This window comes from Peromyscus californicus, unplaced genomic scaffold (assembly GCF_007827085.1).
Source record: "Peromyscus californicus insignis strain IS unplaced genomic scaffold, ASM782708v3 Scaffold_3__1_contigs__length_106647218, whole genome shotgun sequence".
Classification (NCBI taxonomy): domain Eukaryota; kingdom Metazoa; phylum Chordata; class Mammalia; order Rodentia; family Cricetidae; genus Peromyscus; species Peromyscus californicus.
In genome coordinates this window covers 12,171,444-12,198,213 of record NW_026294551.1, presented here as the reverse complement: position 1 = coordinate 12,198,213, position 26,770 = coordinate 12,171,444, and the positions used below count along the sequence as shown (strand labels likewise).

General features: G+C 41.6%; 1 protein-coding gene across 2 annotated transcripts in view; it reads left to right on the top strand.

Annotated features, from left to right (window-relative positions):
• Positions 1–26,770, top strand: part of Map2k6 (mitogen-activated protein kinase kinase 6) — a 133,015-nt gene that overhangs the window by 70,509 nt on the left and 35,736 nt on the right. Inside the window, exons 2-6 of one of the 2 annotated variants that reach the window (XM_052756482.1) lie at positions 13,218–13,284; positions 22,175–22,223; positions 23,235–23,348; positions 25,302–25,421; positions 25,677–25,793. In XM_052756482.1, the coding sequence (XP_052612442.1) occupies positions 13,218–13,284; positions 22,175–22,223; positions 23,235–23,348; positions 25,302–25,421; positions 25,677–25,793 (467 nt within the window). The remainder of the gene's footprint in view (positions 1–13,217; positions 13,285–22,174; positions 22,224–23,234; positions 23,349–25,301; positions 25,422–25,676; positions 25,794–26,770) is intronic. The other variant, XM_052756483.1, reaches the window with a different exon arrangement.

Genomic DNA, 26,770 nt, shown 5'->3' with positions numbered 1-26,770 from the left:
TCTGAATGTCCACCATGAAGCCAGATGTGAGTCATAGTGACTCTTAGTGTTTAGTTTCTTCTGGGACAATTGCTCCACTAACAGGAATCCAGAAGCTCCAGGTAGAGATTGCTGTCAGGATAAAGGAGTCATTGTATCCATTAAGAGACCAGAGTCCCTTTCTTTGGTGAAGGGCCTCTCACCGCACAGGACACATAGGATGTAAACAACCTCAAGATGCAGCATCTTGCAAGCAGCGATCGCAGGCCCAGCATTCTAATAGTTACCGGACTCCCACTTTCCTGCTAAAGTAATTAATGTCAAACAGCCACCAGGCCTTTCAGTGTCTTTAGAAAACCCTTGGGAAATGGCCTGGAGTTTTCTTAGGATGCCACAGGGCTACTGAAGAGCAGAAATCCTTATGACCTTACCTGTGAATCTGATAACATACTCCTCTTAAATATCAGAGCGTCATTTACTGAGAAGATTATGTGGTTGATTGACTGACCAAATGTTTTCCACTTTTTTGCTGGGGAGTAAAGTCCAGAAAGGTTAAACTATCTTGAGCATAGTCCATGGCAGTAGATGGCTTTTTTTTTATTGAGTCTAGAGCCTCTTGGCAGACCTTGGTCATGCCCCCACAGCTCCTGGTAAACAGTTTTATGAGTTGCATGTGGTATCTGGAAAGGCAAGGTCAGAAGGACAGAAAGCCTGCACTGTGGGCTTTCTCCAGGACAAATGTCTGTGGCTTCTGGAATTTATATATATACAGCACAGACACAGCTAGCTCAGGAAGAGTCCTCCCACAAGCAGACACATGACAAGGAACAATTTCAGTTGAAGCACTAAAGGCAATTGCGTTCCCTGGGAAAGCCAATTGCCTGTATCTATAGATGCTCCATGTATCTAGACAGAGTCCTTGAAATAGCAGAAACAATCCCTCATGGTGTTCCTGTATTCATTAAATAAGTCATGGGGTCTGCTGAAGAGTCCATGTTACATGAACAATTCATGAACAATTTTCTCACAAGCATTTGTTCATGACACAGTACCAACCCCAGAACAGCAGTGTTGCTAGCATGCTGATTCAGCCTTTCTTTTTCCTCCATCTGTTTGTCAGGTGTCAATTGCATGTGCTGCTTAGCTAGAAAGGCACAGTGTAGGGCTAGGAGATAACCCACTGGCTAAGAGCACTAGCTGCTCTTCCGAAGGACCCAGGTTCAGTCCCCAGAACCCACACAGTGGCTCACAAACATTTATAACTCTGGTTCTAGACCTTCTGACGCCCTCTTCTGACCTCTGGAGGAACCAGGCAGTCAGGCAAACTCTGATACAGCTAAGATAAAAATAAGTAAATCATTTAAAGAAAAACCCACAATGTAAAGGAAATCTTATAAGGTTATTATATCCAAGGGTAATTACAAACTTTCTCCATAAATATATATCTATACATGTACACATATGTATACATATATACATTATTTTTATATGTTTATATGTATATTTAAAAAATTTTAAATAAAGTTTACCTCTGTGTATGTCTGGGCACTATGTGAATACAGTGCCTTGGAGGCTAGAAGCGGGCACTATAACCCCCGGATCTGAAGTTATAGATGGTTCTGAGCCACCACATAGTTGCTGGGAACCAAACATGGATCCTTTGCAAGAGCAGCAAGTGCTCTTAACCAATGAGCCATCTCTCTAGCCTCCATATTTTTGATTAGACATTGCAACCATATTGGGGATAATCTTTAAGTAACTGTTGCTCAAATTGCTAAATGGCCTTTTAATAAAAAACCTAGAGCCAGATATTGGAGTAAATGCTGAAAGATCAGAGAGACAAAGGAACAAGCCACCTCTTACCTCTAGGACTCCTCAGTCTGTTTTCTCATGCCTTATATACCTTTCTCCGCCCAGCCACCACTTCCTTCTTAGTGCTGGGATGAGCAAAGGCATGAGATCTCAAGTGCTAGTATTAAAGGCGTGTGACTCCCAAGTATTAGGATTAAAGGTATGTGCCACCACTTCCTGGCTCTGTTTCTCTTCTAGACTGAGTCAATCTCATGTATTCCAGGGTGGCTTTGAACTCACAGAGATCCAGATGGATCTCTGTCTCCAGAGTGCTAGAATTAAAGGTGTGTGCCACCACTGCTGACTTCTATGTTTAATCTAGTGGCTTGTTCTGTTCTCTGATCTTCAGGCAAATTTTATTAGGTTACACAATATATCACCACAGGTAACAGTATGTATGAGAAACGATGAACCATATATGAACCTATACCTTTCATTCCTACCTCTGTGATCATATAGGGAGTGGATCAATATTCTTACAGTAGAGAATTTGTATATTTTCTTCCTGTGTTCAGACTTGGAGACGAATTTATTTACAGGTATGAAGGTAACTACCTAAAACAATTTCTAGACTTCTCTTACCCAAGGCTAGAGAATGCTACTTCTTTCGACACATTGAGTTATGGCATTGCCTGAAGTGATATTTGTTAATTACAGTGATGATGATTAATTCAGGAGTACGAACTGAAGGCTTCAGTTTTTCTATAGGACTGGGGAATTTTTTCCATTAAGGGCTACATGAGGATATGAAATAATGTTGAAATATTAGTTTACTGGTATAAACCAAACGACATTGAAAATAAGTCATTTGTTTTTATAGATTTGCTTTCTCTTTTAAAAAAAACCCCTCATATCTCAGTTCTATGGTTTCCTGAGAGCCATTTCTTAGTCATTGGGTGTCATGGACCCCTAACTAAAAGTGTCACCATTAGGAGATACATGAAGCCGGGAAAACAGATAGCAGAATGAAAGACGAGCTGCTGCGGTCCTTTACCAGGATGCACTTTGAAGACCAGACTCTTACCAATATCTGGCCTCTCAATAGAGAAAGGTGATCAGATGACATTATATACAAACCATGACAGGGCAAAGGTTAGATGGGAGGTTTAGCTGGAGAGTTTGAGTCATGAGATGAAGATTCCTGCCATGTTGTCTGGCTACAATTTCTTTACTTTTTTGTTTTTCATCGTCATGGAACATGAGATATTCTAGACTGTACCAAAGACCTAGAGAAAGGGCTATATGTCATCTTCTGGTTTTTCTTCCCATTTATTATTGGGTGAGAAAGATCTCAAAGAAGGCCAGCTTCTCCCCCTTTGCCCCAGCACAAAATAGCAGGTGGTGTTAAGATGCCCATCAAGTCATGAGGAAGAGGAAAGAGTGCTCCTGCCTTAGGAAGCGCAGAGGACACGACACAAAGAGTGTAATTTTGTTGCTGTTTACATTTTGATGAATTTCAGATATATTCAAAAGTAAAATAATCTAATGAGCTACCATCACCAAACTTCAACAATTACCAGCTCGTGGCTAATCTTATTTTATTTTAATCTCCAGTTTGTAGTTCTCTCCTGTCATCCCTATTATTTGAAGCAAATCCTAGAAGCATATTATTGTAAACATTTCAGTATTTATATCTAAAAATGAACACTTTTAAAACTCTATCAAAACTTGATATGCATTTTGGGAAGATCAACCACATCCCTAAATTTCTTTGCAATCTGTTTCCGTATTTTTATTTCAGAGTGCTGTTTTTAGCATTCTTGTGACTACACTTCCTTTTGATAAAGGCTCATGAATGGAGTAGCACATAAATAAAGAAGATGAGTATAGCCAGATGATGGGGATTCCCCAGAGAAGCCCTGCCCGCCTCCTCCTGTTACACTGGGTCTAGACCACAAGTAGAAGGCCTCGCTCACTGTGATTTACATTTGGGCTGTTTCAAGAGCATGTAGTCAGCACTGAATTGCTGACAGCACAGAACATGCTTTAAATCCACCAAGTCTACAAAAAGTGCCTCAGTCACATGGTAAGGAAATCCTTCTGGTCACTCACATTCTGGCATATTCTTTGACAGGACCAGTGATTCTCTGTCCACCAGTGACTCTTCTTCCTTATCCCCTCTCGTCAAGTGTTGTTGCTCTGGCTGACTTCTTTCCTCTCATTTTTCTTGTTTTCCTGTCTGCCTTGTTCATCTTGTCTACTTTCAGATCTTCACATTTTCCTGTAGAACACTCTCAAGCTTCATTTTCCTACTGGAAATCTGCCATATGTTCTTCTAGTATTTCTCATTTAGTAATTCTGAATTGAAACTTGTTGTATTAATTACATTTCTTATTTATGGGACAGAATATAATGATGATGGGGGTGAGGATGATAGTGATGGTGATGATGGTGGTGATGATGATGATGGTGGTGGTGATGACGATAGTGATGATGAAGATAATGGTGATAATGATGATGATAATGAGATGATGGTGATGATGATGATGATGATAGTGATAATGATGATGATGGTTGTAGTGATGATGAATACCTACCACACTGAAGCAACTTAAGGAGAGAGGGGTTCATTGTGAAACACAGTTCAGGGGCTACAGTTCATCATAGCAGGGAAGGAATGGTGGCAGAATTGGCTCATGGCTGTGTTATAGATGCTTGTTCATATCTGGATGACCAGGAAGCAGGAAGAATATGGCAAGAGGCAGGGAGGGGCCAGGTATACCATACACCATGATCCCTTTTCAGTGACCCACTTTCTCCAGTGAGGCCCATGTCCCAAAGTTTCTACAGTTTCCCAAAACAGCATCACCAGATGGGGACCATGTGTTCAAACTGATCAGCCTTTTTTATATCCAAATTATAACACTCGTTATCTGCCTTCTCTCCTTGTCTACCCCCTTTTGCTTATCTTTTTTTCTTCCCTGAATTTCTTCTTGCTGGGGAATAGCCAGATGATGGTTATGCTAATGATGTTATTGTTGATGATGTGCTGTGGGATGTTCTGTATGGCAAATGTGTTGCTGATTAGTCAATAAATAAAACACTGATTGGCCATTGGCTAGGCAGGAACTATAGGCGGGACAAGGAGGAGAATAAAGCTGGGAAGTGGAAGGCTGAGTGAGAGAGACACTGCCAGCCGCCATGATGAGAAACAGCATGTGAAGATGCCGGTAAGCCACGAGCCACATGGCAAGGTATAGATTAATGGAAATGGATTAATTTAAGCTGTAAGAACAGTTAGCAAGAAGCCTGCCACGGCCATACAGTTTGTAACCAATATAAGTCTCTGTGTTTACTTGGTCGGGTCTGAGCGGCTGTGGGACTGGTGGGTGAGAGAGATTTGTCCTGACTGTGGGCAAGGCAGGAAAGCTCTAGCTACAATGATGGTGATGATGATGATGATGGTAATGGTGATGATGATGGTGGTATTAGTGATGATGATGATGGTGGTGGTGGTGGTGATGATGATGGTAATGATGGCAAGATTGATGATGGTGATGATGATGATGGTGATGATGATGGTGGTAGTGGTAATGATGATGATGGTAGTGGTAAAGATGATGGTGGTATTAGTGATGATGATGGTGGTGGTGATGATGATGGTAATGATTGCAAGATTGATGATGGTGGTGATTGTGATATGATAGTGATGAAGATGATGGTGGTAGTTGATGATGATGAGGGGGATGATGTTTATTAGTCAGGGTTATCTAGAGGAGCAGAACTGATAGAATAAATATATACCACAAAGGATTTGTTAGATTGCCTTACACAATATGGGCTGAGTAAGCAGTCTAGCTCCCTTCATGCTAGAGAGTCTGAGAATCAGGCAACTGCTCTGTCCATTGGGGCAGGTGCCTCAGTAGTCCCAATGTTGCACTGAAGGTCTGGAGGACTCCTAGAGAGCTTCTGGTCCTTCATTTCACCCAAGAGGCTGATGTCAGCAAGGGATGGCTGTAGCAGTGGCGAAAGTCACCAGTGAGGGGTGAAGGTGAGCCCTGCTCCCCACTCAGGTCTCTTCACATCTGCCCACTCTGGGCTGCAGATCTCCTCCCCTTCATTAATCCCTGTGAGGAATTGCCCTCCCTGACCCTCCCAGAGATGTGTCTTTTAGTTGATTCCAGATCTAGTCAAGTTGACAACTAAGATTTCACCATCACAAATAGCGAACGCTTATGTACCTTCAAATCAGCTATCCAAGACTACCCGTAATACCACTTCCTCTGGAGACGTTTTTATTCTCTGTCTGATTTCCTCTCTTCTGCCTTCAGTGTGCATTGCTTGCATCACTCACCACATAAGTTCACTGCTATTTTAGTAACTGGAATTTCGTATCTGCTGATGCCTTAAAAGCAGAGTTTGCATAGTAATGCATTTTATCCCTTGTAATGTCTGCTTCAGTGAATTACTGACAGTTTCAGTTCAGTGATACAGCTAGCACAGTGAGGAACTTAACTTTTTTTTTTTTTTTTAAATATTACTTCTTTTTTCCCTTTTCTTTCTTTTTTTTTTTTTTTTAAAGATTTATTTATTTTATGTATACAATGTTCTGTCTGCACATATCCCTGCAGGCCAGAAGAGGGCGCCAGATCTCATTACAGATGGTTGTGAGCCGCCATGTGGTTGCTGGGAATTGAACTCAGGACCTTTGGAAGAGCAAGCAGTGCTCTTAACCTCTGAGCCATCTCTCCAGCCCCCGGAACTTAACTTTGAATTTAATTATTTAAAAAAGTTTTATTTTTTTTGATTATAATTAATGTGCGTATGTGTGGGCATGTGCATATGAGTGCAGTGCCCATGGAGTCCAAAAGAGGGTGTCCTGGAGATGAAGTTACAGGCAGTTATGAGCTGGCTAATGTGGGTGCTGAGAACTGGACCCTGGGCTTCCTTTTTTTTCTTCTCCCAGTTTTATCAAGACAGGGTTTCTCTGTGTAGCCCTGGCTGTCCTGGAACTCCCTCTGTAGACCAGGCTGGCCTCAAAGTCAGAGAACAACCTGTCTCCTAAGTGCTGGGATTAAAGATATGGGCCACTAAAACCCAGCTATGGACTCTAGTCTTCTTGAAGAGCAGCGGGTGCTCTTAACCATCAAGTCATCTCTCTAGATTTGATTCTTATGAGGCAGATACAACTGGCTAGGATGTAGGGTAAATATCAGGAGCCTAGAGGGATTTTATGTATTATTAGGTGGGAAATGATGAAAAGTGAAAAACTTTATCTAGACATACTCGATGCTAGAAAAGTGGTTCTTTGGAATCTAAGTTACTGTGGAGCTTAAAATGTGTGTGTGTGTGTGTGTGTGTGTGTGTGTGTGTGTGTGTGTGTGTGTGTGTGTCTGTGTGAGAGAGAGAGAGAGAGAGAGAGAGAGAGAGAGAGAATGTGTTTTAAGGTTACACTCCCAGAAATCCTGAGTCTGTAGAGCTGGAATAGCTCCCATAGTTGGTGGGCACACTGACTCTGTGGTTCAAGATGCGTGAGCTGTTGGGAAATGTAATTTTAGCACAAGTAACACAAGGTAGGAAGGTCAGAGGATGTCATTGGGAGACACAAGATGCCTGTGACAGGGCATTCTGCTTACCTCATATTTTAAAAATATAGGCATAAATGTGGAAGTGGGAAAGGAAAGTATTTGTGGAGCACTCCATCTGCAGGGCGCTGCTGGAGTTCTTTCTGCACATTACGTCAGTATGTACGCTGTGTCAGATGAGTCTGTGAGTGGCCTGGTCAGGCTGACCATCAGCTCCAGTTTGCAGGTTCGGGAGCTGATTTATGGTGAGGAATGCTCTTTAAGATCATACTGTAAATAAGTAGCACAGCTGGTGTCTTGGTTTCTTTTTCTGTTGTTGCGATAGCGTCGTCTGATAAAAGCAAATGAAGAGAAAGGGCTTATGGGAGCTCACAGTTCAAAGTGCAGTCCACCATGATGGGGAAGTCAGGCCAGCTGGAGCTTGAAGCAGCCGGCTACATTACACTCACAGTTGGAAGAGAGCCACGAGGCCATGCATGCTAGTGTTGCACTCACTGTCTCTATTTTATGCAACACAGGTTCTCTTGCCCAGGGCTTAGTCCCATCCACGCTTAGAATGGTTCTTCCCACATCCATGTAATGCCATCAAGATAGTCCCCTAACAGAACACCTAGAGGTCCATTTCCCAGGTGACTCTAGATTATGTTAAACTGATCTTTAGCACAAACCATCCCAGGTGGGATTTGAAACGCAGCCTTCCTGATTATGCGTGTGTTATTTTCACTTCAGTTGGGTTTTTTTCTTTCTATATTTCCCTCCATCCCTCTCCCACCTCTCTCTTACCATTTTCTTCTTCTTCTACTCCTCCCTCCCCCACCCCCAGCCTATCTGATTTACCCTGTTCAAAATAGCCAAGAAAAGGGCAACGAACATTCAATAAACAGATGCTTAAGAGGAGGCATACTGGACGAACGTTTTTGCTGCTATGGAGCTTACATTCTTGTGGGGAAGACGGACAATAAATCAGTAACAAGCAAATGTGAAATTAAAAGCAACAAAATAATATTATGAGGAAAATAAATAGATGGTGGTCATGGGAGCTATTTTCGGAGAGCAGGGGGAGGTTTGGGGAGGTTCTGTGGGTTTTCCATGAATGTGCTGAATTCAGAAGGTTGAATTCTCATCTGCTAGCAGCTGGAGCTCTCCCTGTAGAGGGGACCATGTAGGGGACAGGAAGGCTGCTGAGAGATTCATTCTGCCTTCCCAGTTAAGGTGAACGTGATTCAAATGAGCTCTCCAATTTTTTTTTTATTTTCTAAACTTTGTATATTCTACCCGATTTTGCATACTGTGGAGTCCTGGTGATGTGCAATACCTGGTAGTTTGTAGGGTCGTGGAGGTACAGGCTCCTTGTCCTCTTCCTAGTGGCTTCTGTACAGGCAGCTTTTTGTCTCTGCACCTCCTGCCTCCTCTGGGCTCCGTTAGCTGCGTTGCATATGATCCTCCTTGTAGTTCAATGGCATCTAATGACACTTTGCTGCGCGCTTTCCTGCCAGTTGCACTTGGAACATAAACCCAGAAGCACGGGGTAGAGAGAAAGCAGCCAAGGCCTCCAGGTCGCCAGGAACTTGGCTAGAAGCCCCATTCACACTGGGAAACACACTAGAAAAATAAACTTGGCGCTGGTGACCCGCAGTCCTTCCTCCTGTGATGCTATGTAGATGGTCGCAGACCACCAGAGTCACGCTCGCCAGCCTTCAGTGGGGCTGACAAATGCTTAGACACCCGCTTATCTCAGGGTGGCACCATCTGCCAGCCTTGTGGGGCTGTGTGCTGTTTGGGTTGGCGCCGGAGCACAGCCTTCTACTTTATGTAATAAGGCACATCAGAAAGGCCTTTGTGCTCACCCCCTCAGAGCAGGCGCTGGGAAAGACCTCATTTGTACCCCATCATTTTATGTACACTTAAAGCCAGGGTATTTCTACGTGGCCTGGTAATTTTTCTTCTAAAAATTTAGAAAATTTTAGCGTTTTTCCATCCCCTCTACTCTTTCTATTTTTTTTTTTTTTCTCAGCCCAATGCTGTTTTACGCTGGGTCTGAATTCTCATGGCCTGGCTTTGGTTTAAGATGAGTGTCATGAATCTCAGTGTGTACTGGGATGATACCCTTTCTCTTTTGGAGAAACAGTTTTCTTAGCATGGGTGTGACACACACACACACACACACACACACACACACACACACACACACACACACAGAGGCTGATGAAGCAAGACTGTTTGTGTTCAGTCAGGCAAACTCCCCTTTTCTAGTCAGTACCAAGAAAAAGGCAAACAAGAAATAGACAACATTCTCTCGGAGAAGCCTTGTTTCTGTCCCCACCTAAGGTAAAGCCTCTTTTCTGACTTTAAAGGATTTCTGTTTGAATTATCAAGAGAAAGGTCCATTAACGTTCTTGGCCACTTAACTTTGTTATTCATATCTCTCTTTCCCATTAATTTTTTTTTCCTCCCTAGCAGCACAGTGTTAAATGTTAGCATGAGGTGTTGGCAGCCTCTTTGAGGGAACAGATTGCTCTGGAATAAACACAGCTGGAAATGGACCACCTATTGTTTTTCTTTCTGTTAGGAAATGAAAGAGCTATTTATCAAAAGGGTAGAGAACTGGGCTTCCAGAGTTACTTCAGGGATTTATAACTGCAGGACTGCTTAATGAGCAATGCCACCCCTGGGTGTCTGAATGGGCCAGCTAACCTTCTGCCTCCCTGAATGGCTTCCATGGCCCCGGGAACAATGAACTCACCAAGGTTTGCTACCGCACAAGAGCAGGAGGTGGAGCCTGCTCTGTTCTTTGCCTCTAACTGAAGTGTGCCGTCTTTGGAGCTCAGTAAGGGATGACTTCTGTTGGGGCTCCTTCCGGAGTCCCTGTGTTTGCAGCTGTGAAAACCTCCTGGGATTTGTTGAAGGTTCTGGACATGGACAAGTAAGTCTAGGAGGGTCTTGGATATGTCTATGTCTTCACGTTACTTGATTTACATCTTCAAAAAGAGAGGACACTTTTCTAAGTGACATTTGCCTGGGTTCTTGCTGTCCCTGAGTTGAATGTTTTGGAATTTTATCTTTGTGAAAATGTTGAACACCATGAAAATCTCTAATGTGTAGGTATAGATAGTCAGGGATCAGATCTGGAGATTAGAGGCTAGTCATTTCAGCCAGAGGCTGCTGATTCTGGGGCAGAGTGATATGATGTGGGGTGGGGTGACTGGGTGTGTGTGGGAAGTAGGGGAGAGCAACGGAAGGCTGTGTTATTGTCTTGGCCATTTATTCCATTTGTTTCTGTCCCCAGGAGTCTCTCTCCACTCTTTCTCTTCCTTCATCCTTTGCTCTGCTGTCTTTGGATAGATGGTTTGATAATTTATTGTGTTATGGTGTCACAACTAGTTGCTGCTAAGAAGTGCTCCTGATGTGTTAAGCCATTGACATGGAGATTTTCCTCTAAAATCAGTGATTTCTCTTCACACCTGTCATATAGGAACCACATTAGAAGTGAGGAAATGTAACTTCTGCCTAAGGTTTGACTAAATGACCTCTGGGAGCCCTTATCACAGACAAAATGTATTTTACTTTATTTTTGTTTTATTTGAGAAAAAGCTAAGGTACTATTTGTTGGGCTTTTCTGGTTCCCTCTTTGTTATATTGCTAACTATTTGTCATGATTTGAAGTGGAGCATCTTGTTCCTTGCTGGAGTGACTCTTTCAAATGGCATCTCCTGTCTGTGTGGCTGAGGTTCATGGATGAGTCTATTTAGAGTTAAACCCTCCATTTATTAGACCTAGCACCTTGGCAGCACAGTGAAAAGCCCTATACATTGTCAATCCACTTTCGCATTGGTCTGATTAACTTTGTAAATATGTGCTAAGAGGTCTCTGAGAGTCAGGAGAAGGGAGGAGTAATGATGTACCCATTCTTTATAGAACACTAGAAAGAAATGAACAGATAGTTGAAAAACTATTTACTAAAGATATTCCCCAAAGGCTTTCTTTATGTTGATCATTGACTAGTATTGTCTTCATATTAGTTGCTGAATTGATCTAGATATTGAATTTCTAAATAATAGTTTAAAAAAGCTCAATTATACACAATTTTAGGGTTCTGATAACATAGCCAGTTTTATTCGTGGATTTCTTACTATTTTTTTGAAATGAGACATCTAGATATTTTCTCTATATGATCATAATGAAAAGGTTCTTTGGATATCTCAATGTTTTTCATATGTATTGTCTGGTTTGATTCTTACATTTGGTTCAGAGAAGTAAATATTGATTTATTTCTGGATTTTACAGCCGAGGAGACTGAGAGTTAAAAGCCAGTTCAGTGCTGAGGACATGGCTCTGTGGTTAAGAGCTCTGTCAGCTCTTGTAGAGGACCAAGGTTCTATTCCTAGCACCCACAGGGTAGCTCACAATAGTCTATAACTCCAGTTCCGGGGGATACAACACCTTTTGTCCTCCTCTGATACTGTGTGGTGATGCACAGACATATATGCAGGCAAAACACTGTGCACATAAAAGAAAACATCTTTTGGAAAAAAGTCAGCCTGTAGTTCCCTTGGTAAGAGAAATAACCCGGTGATTTTTAAACTCACAACCCCCATCCCATTCCCCGGCCATTTAGTGGAAAGATCTCCACATCAGGTGTCAGGAGACCTCTACACAGATATGCTCATGAGGTCATGGCTGACTCTGTGATGTTGAACAAGTAAGCCCTTTGGGTGCATTTTTCATGCATACTGTACTTGGAATTCTTATGTTGTGCCTTAGGGTCTACTAGGATCTCATCCAGAGCTTGTATCAGCTCTGATGTGCCCACTTGGCAGTACAGAGGAGAGATGAGGAAAAAGGCGAGACCATAGGCATTGTGTCCAGCTCTGCCTTGACTTCTCCTGCCAAGTGCAAAGACCTGGGATCTATGCATAGGATGAAACCCCCAGGCCCTTAACAAGACTGACTTGTCCAATCTGCTTCCTCAGCTGGCATTTCCCAGTCTGTTCTTTTGGACTCAGCAGCAAAAGTGCTTGTGCCAATCTCAACTATAGTTTCTGCCCAGGGATGAGCAACATCAATCTGCATTCCCATCTATACCCCAAAGAAACGGTAACTTGGCATGAGCCCATCTGTCGTCCTAATCCTTGTCAGAGCAGAGCAAACATATCACTGCATGCTTCAGGTAGTAAGTCAGATGCATTCTCTTCAGTTGTCCAGCCTCTTGCAGGTAGCTGAGGAATGAGTAAAGAAAGAAGAGCCGAGAAGTGTTTTTTCTTTCTTTTTTTTTTTTTTTTTCCCATTTCCATCATCAGTTTTAACAATGCTCTCAGACCGATTTAGAAAACTGTAGGATACTGAGGTCAGGGTGACTACATCTGATTGCTGTTAAAACAAAAATGAACAACAACCAAAATACCCCACCTATAAACAGTCATAAGCCATCATGATTACTGTATAAAAGAACAACCCAAGAAGTTAATGTGACAATTTCTCAGTGGGCAGGAAGGATCCACCTTCTTAGCAAAAGAGTTGGCTTTTTTTTCTTCTTCAGTGTTGTGGATTAAGCACTGGTCTTGCATATGATAGGCAAGTGCTTTACCACCGAGCCACACTCCCAGCAAGAATTAACATTTTCACCTTGATATGTGTACTCTGGGCCTATGGCAATGCCATTTCTGGTCTCAGCCTGCATCTGAGAAGCTGTCTGATGCCCTGGCCCCTCTCACTTACTGGCTGCTTCCTTTGCAAGTTGTGTTCTGAGCTGGGAAATGAGAGTAGATACCTGTGACGACTTCTTGCCTTTGCTCTGGAGTCTTTGCCCTCACTCTTTTGCAGCAAAGTAGACTTTGACATTTTTCCTTATGTCCTCCCCCATAGGCAAGAAGCGAAATCCCGGCCTTAAGATTCCAAAAGAAGCATTTGAACAACCTCAGACCAGTTCCACGTAAGTTGTCAAGATGATGGATCTGTTCCAAATACTTGTATTTTACATGCTTGCTGCAGGGGCCTCATTTTTGGACTAGCAGATGAGGTCTTGACTTTGCACATGGTTGTTAAAAAGAACAGCCCTTGGGGAGGGAAGTTGTTTGCTCACTCCTCTGAGATCTGAAGCAGGCAGTCTGTTAGTCTACATTGATCTGTAGCTTTGAAGTCAGTGTCCCAAATTGCTGGCTGACTGAAAGCTACATGCCACACGGTAGTTGAGATCCTCTATAAACCCAGCAAGTTCCACAGGTGTGGACTGTCTCAACTTCTCCCTGTAGATATCAATGAACAGACAAATAAATCCACGTGTGTGTGGGGAGCAGTATTCTGAAAACTGAGTTGAAATGGAAGGATGGTATTTGATGAGCACCTGCATTTTGACACTTAATCCTGTCTTTATAATCAGAATGCAAGATAAGCTAAAGGAATGCTTCTGTATTAGCCCCAAACCCTGCGTGAGCTCAAATCCTCTTGTATATCTGTGAGGTCGGCTAGGTATCTCCCACTCAGCTGGAGGTCCAAGAACCAATGCATCTGCCTACTAGGAGTGGGGAAATCCAAGACAAGAAACCACAAGAGAGACCCTAGACTAGCAGAGAAAGTACAGAGTAGAACCCTGAGTCTTTATGGCTTCAGTTAACTAGGGTTCCTTGTAAAGGAAATTTTACCTTAACTGACAGAAAGAGCTCCCTCTAGTGTTGGGATGTGCTCATGAAAATGATTTATTGCCCAGGACACAGGCCCCTGGTTCCATGCAGCAACAGAAAGAAACTTTTCTAGGGTAGCTGAGAGACTGAAGTCAGTTGGAATATTCTTGTCATGAAGATCTGTAGGAGGAAATTCTTCCCCTACCTACATAAATATTGGGTTTGTTGGAAGGGGATTTTTGTCTGCATAGTCTGGGGTTCTCTCCAACTGTAAATGTAAAAAATGTGTGATTCTGTTTTTTTTAGAATTTCTTTCTGGATTTTAGAGTGCTTACAGTCAAATATGAAGTCTCCTCATGCTATTCTGTATAGAACTGTATGGGAGGCACTTTGGAATAATTATAGCCATCGTGAGTTGCAAAGAAATGTGCAGAGAATCCAATGTGCCCTTTCCCATCATCTATTCACCTTCATTTAACAACCTGTACAACTGTGGAGCATTTGCGTAAACATACAGTTTGTTCTCTCTTTCTCTCTCTCCCCCCTCCCTCCCTCCCTCCCTCCCTCCCTGCCTGTGGAGGTCTTTGCACCATGTGGGTCACGGGTATTAAACTCAAGCCCCCAGCTTGGGCAGCAGAGACCTTTCTCCACTGAGCTATCCCTCTGGCCCCATGATTGGCTTTTGAATTCCTTATGTATCGTAGGTGCAAGAACTTTCCCAGATAACTTATGTGAAAATACTTCTTCTAACATGTACTTCATCTTTTTCGTTCTTTCTTCCATCAGGACTTTTTACGGGGCAGAAAAATTTGATTTTGATGGCATACTATTTATTAGTTATTCTTCCTACAGATTATGCTTCAGGTACCATGTTTAAGAAGTCTTTTTGCCTTAGATCCTGAAGATTTTCAGTGTTCTTGTATAGAAATTTTAGCTTTACATTGAAGCCCAAGATACATTTGGAGTTATTTTTGTATGTGATGCACCGAGGGTTTTTGTTGACAGATTTCCAGTTGTTACTGTTCAGTGTGCTGTAAACTGTCTCTGCCCTGTTGAATTGCTTTTTTCTTTTGTCTAGTACTAGTTGGGCATATTCACTTTGAGCCACATCTGGATTTCCTATTCTGTTCTGTTGGTTTATGGGTCTGCTCTTCCTCCAGGCTCACACTATCTTGATTACTGCCACAGGGGATGAATATGGCTTCTCCCATTTGGTTCTTTTTGAAAATTAATTTTATTATTTTTTTAGGCTTTCGTATATGTATGTACATGTATTCCAAAGTTATGTTGGCCCTTGAAAGAGCCTTTTCTTGATACTTGAGGATGTTTTATTAAGAGTTGAGTTTAACCTGGAAGTCAACTGAGGGAGAATAGATCTCTCTTTTACATTGGCTGCTAGTGCAGGAACATAATACGTTTCTCTAGGTATTTAGGTTCCCTCCCCTCCCCTCCCCTCCCCTCCCCTCCCCTCCCCTCTCTCTCTCTCTCTCTCCCTTCCTTTCTTCCTTCCTTCCTTCCTTCCTTCCTTCCTTCCTTCCTTCCTTCCTTCCTTCCTTTCTCTCTCTCTCTCTCTCTCTCTCTCTCTCTCTCTCTCTCTCTCTCTCTCTCTTTCTTTCTTTCTCTTTTTTGGTTTTATGAGACAAGGTTTTGCTGTGTAACAGTCCTAGCTGTCCTAGAACTTGCTTTGTAGACAGACTGGCCTCGCTATCACAGAGATCTGCCTCTATCTGCCTCCTAAATGCTGGGATTAAAGGCATGCACCACCAGGCCTAGCAATTCTATTGATTTCTTTTAAAAAACTTGTTTTATTGCCTTTTTTAAATTTCAATTTTGTTGTTTTCTGCCCTTATTTTATACATTTTCCTGAAGCTATAGTCTTTTTTTTTTTCTTTTTGGTTTGGTTTGCTTGTTTTTTTGTTTTGTTTTGTTTTTGTGGTTTTTTTTGACATAGGATCTCACTTGCAACCCTGGCTGGCCTGGAACTTGCTATGTAGAGCAGGTTGGTTTTGAACTTATGAGATCCAACTGCCTCTACCCCTGTAGTGTTATGAGTAATGGTAGGCTCCATCATGCCCAGCTCCTAAACCTATATTCTTATATTGAGTTGAGCATGTAATTCAGTGACTTGCCTAGCATATGAGGCTTGACTTTAGATCCCCAGCTATTAAAAAAAAAGGTATATTCTTATGAGTGGTTACTCAGATGCCTTTTAATCCTTCCCTTTGAAATTTTATTATTTACCTTTTCCTAATATTTGCCAATTTCTGTACTTCATGAATTTTGAAAGCATTGCTTGGTATAAACAAATGGACTGGAACCCAAGCAAGGATAGAAGTTTCTAGGCTGTTACTTCTTGGAATAGAGCCTTCTTTTAATGTATGGTTTTGTTTCACTGTATAAACTTGAGCATCATTTTGATGGACTGCAGCAACTTTGCTCATGGAGTCTTACGAATACTGAGGCTTAAATTTACCTTTAAAGATAGAGCTTCCACTTTTTGTAATCTTCTAGGCAATCTTTTGGTATTGATTGGATATTTCTCTCTTATTCTTACTGTGCTTCAGTAGAGCAGAGAGCCTGGGCGAGGGCGCCATTCCTTAGGTCAGCTTGTGTGGTGGATTCATCACATACTTCTTCTTGCATCACTGATGCCAGGATGTCTTTGCCTCAGGTTTCTGAGTTGTCCCCTCCCTTGACTGGTAGTTAATAGTTCAAAAATCAACTCCATGCTAATCATTATCAGTTCATTTAACCTTGACATGACACTTGGTATGTATGGTGGGGAGCTGTCCTTATTCTCTTGAGAAGTGAAACAGCAGAACTGTTTGAGGGTTAGGCATTGTGTGCAAAGTCCTTCAGCATAGCTTCATGGCTAAGTCTGTATTTGGATTCTAGACTTCTCCAGTTGAATGCCTTAGTTTAGGCAGGATTCCTAGTTGCACCAAGCTTTAGTTTCTTCTTCAAAAGATTAGGACTAAATGGTGTGATCACTATTAACATTAGATGTCCTTATCTGTAGCTCAGCTCTTGGGCTGTTGTAATAGTTGCCTGGTGAAAGGTAGCTTCAAGTTGTTTAGTTTTATGGCATAGCTTTTAAGCATATAAGCTGGCATATTTTTGGAGGCCCAGTTATCCTCTTAACTATATGTAAGATCAAGCCAAACAGTTCTTGACTAGTAAGCTAGGATTCTTGACCTCTTTAGTGAAAAGTCATTGTGGTATAGCTCTGGGTTCTAATGTCATTTTCCTATTGAGTCATCTTAAGTCATTTTATGTCTTTTGATGTCAATTATTTCCACTGAAGTGGAGATATAGCCCCTATGAGTATCATAAAAGTTAAAGAAACTGTTTTATAGAAATGATCCAGTAATGTTTCTGACTCAGGTGGGTGCTTATTTAAAATAAACAAATAATACATGTAATAGTAATCAATGAGCTGATTACTTACATAGCAGATAGGTGTTTAATAACATAAATGAATAATACATGTAATAGTAACCAGTGAGCTGATTACTTATATAGCAAGTGGGTGTTTAATACAATAAATGAATAATACATGTAATAGTAATCAACGAGCTGGTTCCTTGCATAGAGTTGTAGATAAATAAATAATTATCAAACTAGGCCATCACTGATGTTCATATGAAATACCAGTCTTAGGCGACCTCTGGAATACCTTTGGTCTTCCAGGGAAAGAATTTTGTACTAAGTTTGGTTCTTTCCCCAGAGGAATAAAATATTGAATAATTGACAAGAATATCCACCCACAGTTTTAGCCTCCTGTGGAGTCTCACCCTCAGGCAAACTTATATGTCCAACCCTGAACAGAGGGAGCCCAGTGTCGGCTAATCCAGCCCGAGTTGTCGGTCTTGGCCCCGTCCTTTGGTGCTTTTGGCAGACCTGATGAACCCAGAGGCCTGAGGCTTGGGTGGATTAGTCATTTTCATTAGAGGCCCGAGTATTGGGAACCCGTTCCTTGATTCAATCTTCTTTGCACGGGAATCACAGAATGGGTAAAGCACTTTATCCAGCTCTCTTCCTTCTTCTGTCTCTCCCTTCTAAGGTCAAAGTTGAGGATGAGGTGACAATTATGTGTCTCCATAAAATCACCGAACATCTGGTTTTCATTTTTTTTTTTTAATTTGGAAAATGGCACCATGTCCTGTTAGGTTGAGGTTAAATGTGAGCAGAGCACAGAGTCAGTGGCAGCAAACATTGGGGAAAACTGGAGAGTAAATATTGGGGCTGCAGTAGGCCATGATGGCATCAGTTGTATGTTCTTTGTTAGTTATTTTAATAGAATATTGTAGAATTATTAAACTTCTGAAAGTCTTCCATAGCTGGGTCTTAGGCTAGAGTTTGCCAAGTCATGGTTTAGAAGAGAAGGCATTAGATCTGGAAGAGGTCCTATTTAATGACTTCACTGGTTGGCAAGAAAGTGGAGGGAGCCACAAATAATAATTCTTTTTCCACGGTAGTTTTACCAAGGAAGGGTGTTAAATAGTTGCAAAAGATTTTATTATTAGTCATGCATTTTAAGTTACATTTGTCTTACTTTTAAAGGGCTATTACAATTTAGTGCACACAAATTGTAACAAACCAAGAAAAACCAGTTTTGACTGTCTTAGCAATGAGAAATTAGGGGCTAAAGAGGTAATCCAGAAGTTGTGAGTGCTTACTTCCCTTTCAGAGGACCTGAGTTCAGTTCCCAGCACACACATTGGGTGGCTCACAACCACCTGTAGTTCCATTTCCAGGGCACCTGACACCCTCTTCATGTTTACATACCCCCACACAGAAACATACACAATATACATAATTAAAACATATACAAATAAATCTTTTAAAAATTGAGAAATTAACTTTTAGAAACTTGATTCTTCTGGAAGGCTTCTCTGAAGAAAAATTGCCTGCTCAGAAACAGTACACACACATGTATCGTGACATGTGCACAATTGTTTAGTTTTGTTCTCTCTCTCCCTCCCAGTCTCATGTTTAAAGTTAGCCTAGAAAAGTTTTCAGTGTTCTGCCAAAATGAAATGATATGTGAAGTAAGGAGAGGCTTGCCATGAAAGTCGTAGATTGACATTCATATCTGTGTTTGTATTCTTACTTCCTCTTCATTGTTTTATATGTGTATTTGGTTTCAGCAGAAAGGATGAAAGCATAATACAGAAGGGGTAGGGAAAATGAGTCTCCAGCAAGTGTTTTAATTGCCTTTCTGTTCTTCTGTGATAAAATACTCTGACCAAAGCAACTTTGGGGAAGAAAGGATTTATTTGGCTTGCACTTCCAGGTCATGGTCCTTCCTTCACTGAAGGAAGTCAGGGCAGGAACTGAACCAGGAACTTGAAGGCAGAAATCATAGAGGAATGCTAGCTACTCTCTGGCTCAGCCACAGGCTTGTGTTTAGCCATTTTTGTTATATAACCCAGGTCCACATGTCTAGGAATGGCACCACCTGTGGTGAGTTGGGCCCTCCTATATCATTAATAATCACGACAGTTCCTCACAGACATGCCTACAGGCCTGCTGGGTCCTGCCTGACCTGTCAAACAGTCCTGAATAGGGGAGTAAGGATTGAGAAATAATAGATAGGGAAATCAGAGATGTAGATGTAAAAGAAAAAGACAGAGACACAGGATAGCTTTGGGAGGGCTCTGAGTCAATACCACAGCAGCCCCAAATTTATTTCTCAGGGCCCTTTTATACCCAAAATAGGGGGGCAAAAGATCTCTCCCTTTCAAGGACATCATGGTTCAAGGTATAAACAAGTGTAAATACCTCCTTAATTCTCAAGACACCTGGTAACCATGCCTTTGGCCAAACATCCTAAGAGAGCAAAGACAAGCTTGAACTCTCTGGCCTTGAGTCAAGATGGAATCAAGGCACAAACTGGGGTCACTGTGGACTCCCACACAGGCCAATCTGATCTAAGCAATTCCTAAATCATGGCTTTTCTCTCAGATGAATGTATGCTTGTGAAGTTGACAGTTAAATCTAACCAGTGTGGCAAGTGATTCTTATCTCTCTCTCTGTTCACCTTCTCTTCTTCCCCCCTTTCCTCTCATTCTCTTTGTTCGTTCTGCAGGCAGTTCTGATGTGAATGTGCATGCAAGGAGACTTGAGTTGCTAGGCAGTTTGTTCTTTGTAAGGCTAGTGCCTGTGTTCCCTGTCTTCACTTTCCATTAGCTCTGTTTGCTTGATCATGTCCACCACATGCGTCTCAGCATCTCTTGCTTTTGGTGCATGTATTGTAAGAAAATACCTTTCTCAGTTACTAGCTAGTTACACAGCCAAAGCCAAAACACTTTTCTCTTTAGTTGACTTCTACCAACCCAGAGCACAGGAAATAAAAATTAATGCCCAGGAGGAGACTATGGAAACACAAAGCCAGCCAACCTCGAGTCCTGAGACAATCCTAGGATAGAATGTCCCCTATATACAGAAGAAATGCCACCAGACTTGCCCGGTAGACCTGAAAGTCTGCTGAGATGGGAGTTGGGGGACCTGAGTTATTTGGGATTGGGAACAAGTCTTATCACCTCCCTAGACCCTTGTTCATCTAAAGAAGCAGGGAGGGTGACATACTGTTTGGAGTTCTTGTGTTCTATGAATTTTGTGAGTAAACGGGACCATATTCCACTTAATAAAAAACAATTATAGAAACAAATAGTAAAAATAGTTTAATAATTTGTCACTCTTGAGTGAAAGGGTTTAAAGGTTATCACTGTAACATTATTGTCTATATCAAGGCTTCTTCTTTTGTTTCTTTAATAATAATTGATTTATCTGTATTTTATGTACATTGGTGTTTTGCCTGTATGTATGTATGTCTGTGTCAGATCCCTGGAGCTGGAGTTACAGAGAGTTGTGAGCTGCCATGTGGGTGCTGGGAATTGAACCCGGGTCCTCCGGAAGAGCAGCCAATGCTCTTAACCACTGAGCCATCTCTCCAGCCCCCAGAAGATTTTTAAACTCGTGACCCATTTTTGTTCAAAAATTTCTAAATATAATCTCAGATATATAGGTATTTAAGGGGAATTAATATCAGATATCTACTGGTAATAAATAATAAATAACCTTATTTTAAGGTAATTCCTTTGTGTATGTTGAGTTTAACCATTCATGAACGATGAAAGCAAAATTGTGTACTAATGAGACAGTTGTGCTTGCACACTTTTTACATAAACAATTTAATCAAGGCTGAATATTTGCTACTGCAATATGTAGAGTGTCTTCAGTGGTTTTTTCAGAGTTGGTCGGTATTTTTATCTTATAACAGTCAATACTGAAAATGCCACTTGATGTAACGATGCATTACAAAACAGCAGGACTATATTTGGGGCCATTTCAGGAATTTTTGGAAATTCTGTTCTAATCCCAAGTCAAATTACATTTAACAGTTGTTTTTATGAAACCCAAGTCAGCAACTCAAACAGCATTTTTCAAAATCAAGCATTTCAATACAACACATACCACTTGAATACTTAAACACTGAGGAATGATAGTAGTATTGATGCCTTGTTTCTCATCATAAAACCGTCATGTTTCAATAAAATCAGAAAGGTTTGTATGTCTAGTGAAAACACATCAATAATATGCAGTAGTCTCAAATTGGATCCAAGGTACCTCAGGCACTGTTCATTGGTGTTTCAATGGTATGTGCCATACAGAGTGTGCATGTTGTGTGCTCAGAACCAAGGCTGCGGTGAAGCCACCCCATGTAATACAGGTGAGTGCTGCCAGAGACATCTCAGTTTCATTATGGGTTTGATTTTTAATTAACTTTTAGTTGCTATGTGTCCAGAAATCTTTCACTACTGCTAGTTTTTCATAATGACTGTAGTTATACGGCACATGGGGTTACATACAACCCATGATTTAAACAGCTTTGCACTTATTTATTGAATATTTAATGTAGGATTTTACTTGGAGTGTTTCAATGAACACTCATCCCAACACCACTGAGTATATGTATTAATATCCCCATGGTAAAGAAGAAGTAGATACTCAAAGAGATGATGTGAGTAAAACCCAAGTGCATTTTATCTCAGGCCCTCCACTCCACTGTTCCTCTATTTGCTTGACCTATAAACCTGCACCAGTTTCCTTAGAGCAAATCCAACAGCTGCCCTGTTTGGAAAGGATGTGGTGGACCAAAGATCTCATGGCGCTTCTTTTCTCCCTTATCTTTCGTAGGCCACCTCGAGATTTAGACTCCAAGGCTTGCATTTCTATTGGAAATCAGGTGAGAGAAGTCCTGAGTCCTCTTCGTACGTATGTGTCCCAACGGAATACCGAAAAACGTGTTTCCTGTGGCAGAATGTCAGGGGATGGATGGAAAAAGGTTTGGAATTCAAAGGGAGCTGACTCATGGTGCTTTTGCTATTTTGAGTTGGGAATTGCAGTCAAGCAATTGTGGTCCTCATGGAAGGCAGCTGAGGGAGATAGATGGCTCTCTCGGGAGGGTGTTTATCAAAGCCACACAGGTCTAGTTGCTATGAGCCAGTCATCGATGACAAGGAGCTGCAGCATAGATAACTTCAGAGGCACCTATGGTGATATTTTATTTGTATTAAAATGTTATTTGTATGTTAATAAATAAAATTGCCCAGGGGTCAGAGCTATTAGCAAGCCATAGGAAAGCCAGGTGGTGGTGGCGTATGCTTGTAATCCCAGCACTTGGTAGGCAGAGCTAGGTAAGTCTCTGTGTGTTCAGGGATACAGCCAGCATTGGATATACACGCCTTTAATCTCAATACCAACCATAGAAGACCTGGAGGTCTGTATAGACAGGCAGTGACAAGGCGGTCATGTGGTTGGGTTTACAACCAATGAGAAGGCAGAACAAAAAGTCTATATAAAAACTTTAACACAGGAAGTAGCTCTCTTTCGGAGAGGTAGGACCATCGCAGGAGGAAGGGTAAGGTTTTTGCTCTTAGTTCTGACCTCTTGGCTTTCTTCTTTGCATTGGTTCTGTGTTTCTTATTTAATAAGACGGTTGGTTACATCTACAGGCACCGTTTAAAAGTCACGTTGGGTGGAGTTGGGTCTGTTGCTGGGGACAAGCAAGTTGTCTACCATGGGACCCTAAGCATTTCCTGATTCTCCTTGCTTTGAGTGACACCTTGACATGTTAGAAAAACTTGTGGCCCAGCTCTCATACCAAGGACACCAGAAAAAAAAATCAGAGGGCAGCATACTTATGCCCTGCTGAGTTTTCACTTTCTTCGTTTGTGACTACTTTTCCACCTTGCAGAACTTTGAGGTGAAGGCAGATGACCTGGAGCCTATAGTGGAGCTGGGCCGAGGTGCGTACGGGGTGGTGGAGAAGATGCGACACGTGCCCAGCGGGCAGATCATGGCGGTGAAGGTAGAGTTGATGTTCTGAAAAGTGGTTTGTGTCTTCAGTGTATGCGCTTGCCTGTCTCAGCTGTGAATGGGCTTTTTGCACAGAAGCAAAACAACCCACCATAGAATAAAAAAGCACTCTCTGTATTAATTAGTATTTTTCCTGAACTTTGAGGAAGGTACTCTGCCGGCCTGTCTCATAGCTGCTTTCTATTTATTTTCTAAGTCCTCCCTGTCCCCATTTTTAATTTTTAAAGAATTTGTGTGTGTGTGTGTGTGTGTGTGTGTGTGTGTGTGTGTGACTGTGTCTGTGTCTGTGTCTATACACATGGGTACAGTTGCCCTTGGAAGCCAGAAGAGGGTGTCAGGTCTCCTGGAGCTAGAATTATAGGTAGTTGTGAGCCACCTAATTTGGATCCAAGAACTAAACTTTGCTCTTCTACAAGCACACTATGTGCTCTTAACCACTGAGCCATCTCTCTAGTCCCTACTACTGTATAACTAATTACACTTAAAATAATCAATAGTACTTTAAAACCCTCATCTAAAACCAACCCAAATTAAAATTTTAACTCAAAATATTGTTATTCTGTTGTTGTTATTTTATCAAATCAAATTCTAAACAAAAGCCTCTTTAATTACATATTGTGTTGTTTTAAAAGAACTGCCCTTGAAAATCAAGAAACAAAACCCGAGAAATAAAATTGTCTATATTTGTGGGGAAAAGAAGGGTAAAAATTTTCTAGTGTTGATTTCTTGGATTTTGAGCTATGGGCAGTTTGGAATCAGCCTGCATGTCTTAAGGAGATTCTGAGTACTCTAGAGGTGACTTTCGAATGTGGAAAGATGTCCAAATGACAGCATTCTCTATTAGAGATACAATCATGGGTGACTTTTATTACCAAATTTGTCCTAGAATGAATTTCCTAAGGGTACTTGTCTTAGTTAGGGTTTCTATTGCTGTGAAGAGACAACATGACCATGGCAGTTCTTATAAATGAAAACATTTAATTGGGTGACTTATAGTTTAGAGATTCTGTCCATTATCATCATGGTGGGACATGGTGGTGTGTAGGCAGACATGGTGCTGGAGAAGTAGCTGAGAAGTCTATATCTTGTGCAGGCACCAGGAAGTGAACTGCAACACTGGGTAGTATCTTGAGCATATATGAGACCTGAAAGCCTGCCTCCACAGTGACACACTTCTTCCAACAAGACTACACCTACTCCAACAAGACAATACCTCCTAATAGTATCACTCCCTTTGGAATAATTTTCTTTCAAACCACCACAGTACCTAGGGTTGACTATAGCTATGGTACTTCAACATTTTCCAAAAGTGGGGATTTTCACCTTTTTTGCTATTTTCTTTTTGTTTTAAAGATTTATTTTTATGTGTATGTATGTGTGTGTACCTGACTGCATGTATATATATCATGTGTGTGCAGTGCCTACAGAGGCCAGAAGAGGGCATCAGATCCCCTGGAAGTGGAGTTACGGACAGTTGTGAGCTTCCATGTGGGTGCTGGGAACCAAATCTGGCTCCTCTGCAAGAGAACAAGTGTGCTCTTAACTGCTGAGCTGTCTCTCCAGCCTACCTGTTTTTCTTTTTCTCAAACCTTGGGATCTCAGAGAAGCAGAAAATAATCAATGCTATCACCTTTTGTATTGAACTGACCTAAACATTGATTGCATTTGCAGCTTTGAAGTGCTTTCCCACATACTTGCCCCCTCTCTGAGGTACACTATGTGTTTGTTTCTAAGCAGGGGCTGGTCAGGAAATCAAATGGTCAACCATCCTCATCATTTTTCATTTGTTCAAATAGCTAATGCTTAGGGATGTTGTGGGCCAAGTTTCTACTAACAGCAGAAAGTTTCATTCAGTTGTTAGGATAGGGCCCTGGTGGGTTCTCGTCTTTTCAGCTGACTCTTCCCCAGAGGAGTGACCATACATTTCCCATGTGTTCCCATTCAGCGGATCCGGGCCACAGTTAACAGTCAGGAGCAGAAACGGCTACTGATGGATCTGGACGTTTCCATGAGGACAGTGGACTGTCCATTTACCGTCACCTTCTATGGTGCGCTCTTCCGGGAGGTAGGTGATCCTTCAGGTCAATGTCCATGGATTTCAGCAACTTAAAGGGTCTCTGATCTCATCATAGTCTCACTGCTCTCTGCTGGGCCTGCTCTTTGGAGATAATCTTATTTGCTTTTAAATGATTTTAAAATCTTGAGGAGACAACATCCCTTTCTTCTGAAAAGAAAGAGCCCTTCAGAAAGATTGTTGGTTATGTTTTTCTTTTTCTCATTTCTTTCCTCATTGATAATCCCTGAACTTATTGGTCTCCAGGGTGATGTGTGGATATGCATGGAGCTCATGGATACGTCACTAGATAAATTCTACAAACAAGTTATTGATAAAGGCCAAACAATTCCAGAGGATATCTTAGGGAAGATAGCAGTTTCTGTGAGTACATCATGAACGTCACCTACTCAAGGGGAATGGGAAAAGTCCAGGATTTCTGTCTTTGCCTAATAACCACCATCCAACTGTTAGATCTGTTACTTCACCAGGTTCTGTTGGGTACTGAGTATGTCAGTGGGAAGCTAAATCGATGCTTTTATTCCCAATCTCTGTGTAGTACATGCAGCTCATGACCTGGTTTGGTAAACCATGCCAAATGCCTCTATCTTGGTTTCATTTCTTTGGCTGTGATTTAAAAAAATATTTAACCTGACAAAAGCAGCCTAAGGGAGAAAAGCCTCATTTAGCTCACAGTTCCAGGTTGCAGGCCATTATTGCAGAGAGTCGAGGCATCAGGAACTTGAAGCAGTTATTTGTATTATATCCACAGTCAAGGGCAGAGAACAATGAATTAGCACATTCATTTTGTTTCCTATATTTTTATGCAATCTTCTACCCAAAGAATGGCACCATCCACAGTGGGTGGGCTCTTCCCACTTCAATGGACACAATCAAGACAATCTTCTACAGGCATGCCCACAGGCCAACTTTATCTAGGCAGTCTCTCATTAGACTCTTCTCCAAGGTGATTCCAGATTGTGTCAAGTTGACCATTAAAACTCACCATCATGGCCTCCAAACCATGTGTTTATCTTCTGTGATGACCATTCCTACACCTGTACTCAGATATACTTTAGTTCAGCTTTCTCTTGTAGAGTTTTTAATATTTTCTTAACACTATAGTGTAAAAGAAATTAGAATACAAGGCAACCTTGATGACTACCAAGGTTTAGGAAGGTGGAGGAAAAATGATGCTTAAGAGAGATGAAGGAGGCATCTCTGCTGGAAGGTACAATCCACCTTGGTGGGAGGAGTTCAGTTAGGTAACTTCCTGTTGTTTTCCTTATTAGGGCCACTACCATTTGAGAAAATCACTCCTTAAGCAACCAAGGAGAGTTAATAAAAATTGAACACACTTA